A 6,000-nucleotide genomic window follows, 5' to 3' on the forward strand; every position below is an offset into this window, starting at 1 on the left:
CCAAAACAGTCTCTGAAACTGATCATTTTTAAGGCCCCTCCCTGCCAGAAAAAGCTGTAAAAGCCAAGAGTTCCCCTCAGATACAGCACAGCCAAACTGCAAAGAGTCTCAGACAGACCAGCTGCCTGGAAGAAGCAGAAAGCAGGCAAGCTGCCTCAAAAAGATTTAGACCAACTGAGGCACATGGAAAGGACATGCTCCAACCTGTTGAGCTGCCTGCAGGCTGTACAGTATCCTCCAAGTTCCCAGCTTTGTGAGCTGTCACTCATGTAATGCAACTGTCTTTGAGTCATTTCTGTTCCTGCATGTAACCCCAATAAAACTCAATAAAAACCCCAATAAAAGCTTTACCATGCTGGATTTTGGTGGTATCCGTTCTTTGGTCGGTTGTGGGATTCCTATCTGGGGTGAGCAGACATATGTGTTCATCTCCCCGGGAAAAGTTTTGTCACACAACACATGTGTATGTGACACATGCCCACAGGAGGCAGAGGTGTCAGATCTTCTGAAGCTGGCGTTACACGTGACTGTTCAATTTACAACACTGGTGCTGGGTCCTATGCAAGAGCAGTATGTGCTCAAAATTGCTGGGCTGCTTCTTCAGCCTCAGATTTTTTTCAGCCTTGGCATTTTTTAAGTTTTAATTTCATTTTATATGTATGAGTGCTTGTCCACATCTACATCTGTGTACCATGTGTGTGTCTCACATCCACTGAAGCCAGAAGAAGAAATCAGGTCCCTTGCAACTGGAGTGACAGTTGTGAGCCACCTTGTGGTTGCTGGGAACTGAACCCAGGTCTGCAAGAACAAGTGCTCTTAACCACTGAGCCATCTTTCCAACCTCAGAACAATGTTTGTGGAAGAGCTTCATAGTAACTTTATAGGGGAATGAATATATGACAGAACTTGAAAAGGACTAGAAAACTCAGGCCAGACTTAGCAATATATGAAAGTAAATTCTAGAAGGGACTGATAAATTAATCAGTCTTATAAGAGCTCTCTATCAAAACTCCAAACTCCTTAAAGTTGGAATTTCCTCAAAAAAAAAAAAAAAAAAAAAAAAGAAAGAATATGCCATCTCTAAGCTGCTTATTTACATTATGTTTATGGTCAGGATTGCATAGATTCTTTTAAACCTTATTTCTACAATAATTTCATTTGACTATTTGTTTTGGTTGTTTTTAGTGCAGAGACTGAACCCAGGGATTTATACTAGCTAGACAAATGCTTCTACAACTGAGACATCCTCCAGCACTATCTCACTATGATTAGATTTATTTGTTTGTTTAATTACAGACTTATTTTTGTTTATATGTATTTGTATGCCACATGTGCTGGTTCCTTCAGAGGGCAGAAGATGGCATAAGGTCCTCAGGAGCTAGAGTCACTGGCGACTGTCAGCCACCTGACGTAGGGTTCTGGGAACTAAGCTCAGGTCCTCTAGAAGGGCAGCCAGTGCTCTTAACCAAAGCTATCTTATCTCTCCAGTCCCTTAATTGAAAAAAAAAATCATTTATATTACATTTATTTGTGTGTTGGGGGGTGGAGGGCACATGCATGTGAATGAAGATGCCTGTCGAGAGGTGCTGGATCACTGGAGCTGGAGTTACAGACAGCTAACAGCATACAAGTGCTGGGAACCCACCTTGAGTCTTCTGGGGAAGTAGCAAGCATTCTTAACCAGTTATCTTTTTAGTCCTGATTATTCGTTTGTCTTTAAGACAGGGCTTTACTGTATAGCTCTGGCTGGCCTTGAACACACAGAGATCTCTGCCTTCTGAGCATGGGGTTTAAAGGCGTGTAACCACCAAGCTCAGGTGAACCCTGATTACTCTATAAATTTTTCTGTTTGAACTAAGCAGTGGAGTACAAGTCTTTGAGTTTTAATTACTTTACACTTCATCTCATGTATTTATATATTATCATTTAAAGATAAAACTATTGAGACATTTTCAAGATGCATGTATAGTCAGTTAAACAGGAAAGAATACCCAAGATTTATGTTAAGCCTAATGACTAAAGTTTACTCAGGAGTCTACTACATGTCAATTATTATGCTCAATACTTTACATATATTAGCACATGTCAACTACTATAAAGTCCTTTGAGGTTAGCATCTGTGGTGGTTTGAATGAAAATGGCTCCAATAAGCATTTACATGCTGAGTCACCAGAGAGTGGAACTGTTTGAGAAGGATTAGGAGGTATGACTTGCTGGAGTAGGTGTGGCCTTATTAGAGGAAGTGTGTCACTGTGGGTGGGTTTTGAGGTTCCAAAAGCCTATGTCAGGTCCAGGGTCTGTATATCTGCTGGCAGAACACAATATAAAACTCTAAGCTACTGTTCCAGAAATGCCTATATGCTTCCTACCATGATGATTGTGGATTTACCCTTTAAAACTATAGCAAGCTTCAATTTTATAAGAGTTGTGTTGGTCACAGTGTCTCTTCATAGCAACAGAACAGTAATTAAGAAAGCATCTTAGAAACTAAGGCTCAAAGAGACTAAGCACAGTGCCAAGGTATAGACAGAGTATAAACCAAAAATCTAAGTATTTATTTGCCAGGGCATTCCTCTATCTTTGTATGTATGTGGTGTTGGGGCTTGAACATGGGCTTTGTGCATGCTTTGCCACTGAATCATACTCTCCTAAGTAAGGATTTGGACGTATAGGTAGTACTATGCTAACTCAATTCCCTGAAAGAATCACGGAACTTCTGATGGCTGTAGAGATGAAAACTAGAAGAGAAACATTTAAAAAAAACCTGGAAGAGAGGAGATCCTTGGTCTAGGCCACCTGTCACATAGCTTCTAATTGTTCCTCTCACCAACACCAAGAAAAACACTTCTGGTACCTGTCAACACACGCATGGCTCCATGGACAGCATTTAAGTCTCCGCTCACCAACATCTCCATTAGCAGGTTGAAGAGTTGGGGCCAGGCTTCAGGCCAATCCCAATGGGCAATGGCTGAAACAGCATAGGCCACACTGGAGCGCACTTTGCTTATGGATTCTCTCAACCCATTGGGTAATAGCTCCCGGATAACAATTTTGGCCTGTACAGGAGGAAAGGTCACTTGTCACTAATCAGATGGTAAGCAGCAGGCAAAGCCTACCTGCTTTGGGATTATCTTAGTTGCCACACATTAAGAGTTCACCAGCCACAGTGGTGCTCATATTGGCCATCATACAAACACAACAGTTCCACAATTGTAGAAGGTTCCAACCACAGTTCTAGACCTTGTATCTCATCCTTTCTTGGGTATGCAGGATAATTGCTTAGCAATTTTACTAAGAAGAAGTCTATTTCATACAAATGTCAAGCTCTTTGAAGTTGGTAATTTTAATTCTAATTTTGGAAACTTAGGAAATTCAGTGTTCACAGCTAAATATGTTTCAAATGCTCTTATGGCCTGCAAAAGGGCAGAACTGGAATTTGTTTTGTTTGTTTTTTTTTTTTTTAGTTTTTTGAGACAGAATTTCTCTGTGTAGCCTTGACTATCCTGGATTTGTTTTGTGGACCAGGCTGGCCTTGAACTCACAGAGATCGGCCAGCCTCTGCCATCCTGAGTGCTGGGATTACAGGTGTGCGACACCATGCCTGGGTAACAACTGGAACCTGAACACAGTCCACCTTGATACTCTCATTTGTAGATTAGCACTCATAATACCATCCACCAACCTATTTTCTTCCTAGTCTTATTTTCTGTTGTCAGAAAATGTTCTATTAATGCTGAATGTCTAAAAACTGTGTCTCACATCTTTGTAGGTAGATTAACCACCATGTAACCGCCTTTACCCGTTCTGTAGTTTCAGGAGGTCTGAACTTCTCTGATTGGGCACACCAGTGAGTTTCCACATATTGCTTCAAGATGACTGATGCCAACTGCAAAGAGAATAAGCCATCATGTGCAACAAAAATAGGACTTATTTTCACATAGAAAAACCACATATATGGTTTGATACATTTGGTACAAAAATCATGTTTTATACATTGTTCGTATTTTTTCTCTTTCTCCTAAGAAAGTTTCACCATTAAGTAAGGAGAAATTACTCATAAACTGGACGAGCCTGGACTTACCTGACGGATTGCCAGTGCCCCCTGAGGATCTACAGTCAGTTCTGCTAGGTGAACACCAAATTCTGAAAAAGAAAATTGTACTCTGAGTCTAAGGATATTTATGAAAGCCACAGCAATTCACTGAGCTCTGACCTGGAGGCAACAAGGAAAGATTTCAAGAGGAAACCTGACCCACTGCTTCTACAGTACAGTAACTTTAGGAATTCTGAGACATTAGTTTTTAGAAAACCTGGTTCGACAGGTTTACCCTAAAAAGCAAAACAAGGTAAGGGTTGCAGAAAATAGTTTTCAACATGCAGTATAAATTTTAGAAAAAAAAGACAGGATTTTGCCATGTAGCCTAGGCTAGTCCTGAATAAGATCCTCCTGCCCTGGCTTTCCAAGTGCCCAGTATCATAGGTATGAGTCACACACCTGATAAACAATCTAGAATTGCATATTGAGAATGTCATAAACTCTCACTACCAAATAAAAATTTACATTTGGAAGTAAACAATGTTGTATCAAGAATGTAAGATCAAAGGTATATCATCGTTTCCTATCTCACAATCTAGGACTGTGCAGCTAATATATTTGCCATCGGTCAAAAAGACAGATGGTTGTCAATGTAAACCACACCTTACATTTCAAATTTAGCATGAAAAAATATCTTAATAATGTTTTTCTTTTCGACGGAGTCTCACTACATAGCGCTGGCTGGCCTAAAACTCATGTAGATCCCCTAGCCTGTTTCCTGAATGCTAAGGATTAAAGGCATGTACAACCCTACCAGCCTTAACGAAACAAGACAAAACCAAACCAAATGAAACCAAACCAAAAACTGATTATATTTGGGAATACTTGACATACATCAGGTTAAATGAATACAATAGGTAATTCATTAGCTAATTAATGCATTTTTCTTGACAAGGTCTCACCATGTAGCTCTGCTGGCCTGAACTTAGTAAGTAGATCAGGCAGACCTCTACCTCCAGGGTGCTGGAATTAAAGGTGTTTGCCACCATGACCAGCCAGTATTAAGATTATTATTTCAAAGATTTATCTCTATGTGTATTCATCTGAATACATGTATGCCACATGTATACCAGTGGGAGCCAGAAGACTTATCAAATCACAAGATCACTGAAGCTAGAGTTACAGGCAATTGTAAATCTCCCAACATGGATACTAGGAATCAAACTCAGGTGTGGTTCTGGAAGGGCAGCAAGTACTCTTAACCACTGAGCTATCTCTCTAGCCTTAAGCATTAAAATTATCCTTATCTATTTCTTTTTTTTCTAACCTCTTTAATATGGCTATAAGAAATGTAAAAATGCATGTTACCCAAACCACACATATAGACATATACTGCCTCTGCCCTCCAAAACAAATAAAACAACCGCGCAAGAGCTCTGGATTTAGGCAAGATTAAGCTCAAGTCTTGACGCTACCACACCTGTCCTTAGGTAAGTTATTTATCCTTTAAACCCTAGTTTCCAAATCCACAAGGAAAGCAGAGCGGTACCAATATAACAAGCAATCCTACTGAATGCATGTGATCAGCACAAAACTCACTGCAAAACTTGACAACAAAAGTTTTCTTGCTGTTTATTACTTTTATTGCCCATTATTATGTCAGGTTAAAGGGCACTCACCATGCTTCTTATAGTAGTTCTGGGGTTTTGATTCCTTACATTTAGGCTCTTAATTCACCAGGGCTTGCTTTTCTCTTTGGTGCAAATGGTTATGCAGTTGTCCCAGCCCCATTAAAAAAGTTCATCTAGGACTCGCCAAGTGGTTAAGAGCACTGGTTGTTCTTCCATAGGCCTAGGGGTCCCAACACCCACATGGCAGCTCACACCTGCCTGTAATTCCAGTTCCAGGGCGTCTGACACACACACACACACACACACACACACACACACACACACACACACACA

At 40.4% G+C, this 6,000-nt stretch overlaps 1 protein-coding gene across 3 annotated transcripts in view; it reads right to left on the reverse strand.

The window, feature by feature from the left end:
- The window catches only part of Ipo9 (importin 9), a 48,330-nt gene that overhangs the window by 32,808 nt on the left and 9,522 nt on the right, over window positions 1-6,000 (reverse strand). For all 3 annotated transcript variants that reach the window (XM_055598051.1, XM_055598052.1, XM_055598053.1), the window contains 3 exons: window positions 4,082-4,143; window positions 3,800-3,886; window positions 2,855-3,056 (listed from right to left, as the gene is read on the reverse strand). In XM_055598051.1, the coding sequence (XP_055454026.1) occupies window positions 2,855-3,056; window positions 3,800-3,886; window positions 4,082-4,143 (351 nt within the window). The remainder of the gene's footprint in view (window positions 1-2,854; window positions 3,057-3,799; window positions 3,887-4,081; window positions 4,144-6,000) is intronic.

Source organism: Psammomys obesus, unplaced genomic scaffold (genome assembly GCF_907164565.1).
Source record: "Psammomys obesus unplaced genomic scaffold, mPsaObe1.curated_primary_1811, whole genome shotgun sequence".
Classification (NCBI taxonomy): domain Eukaryota; kingdom Metazoa; phylum Chordata; class Mammalia; order Rodentia; family Muridae; genus Psammomys; species Psammomys obesus.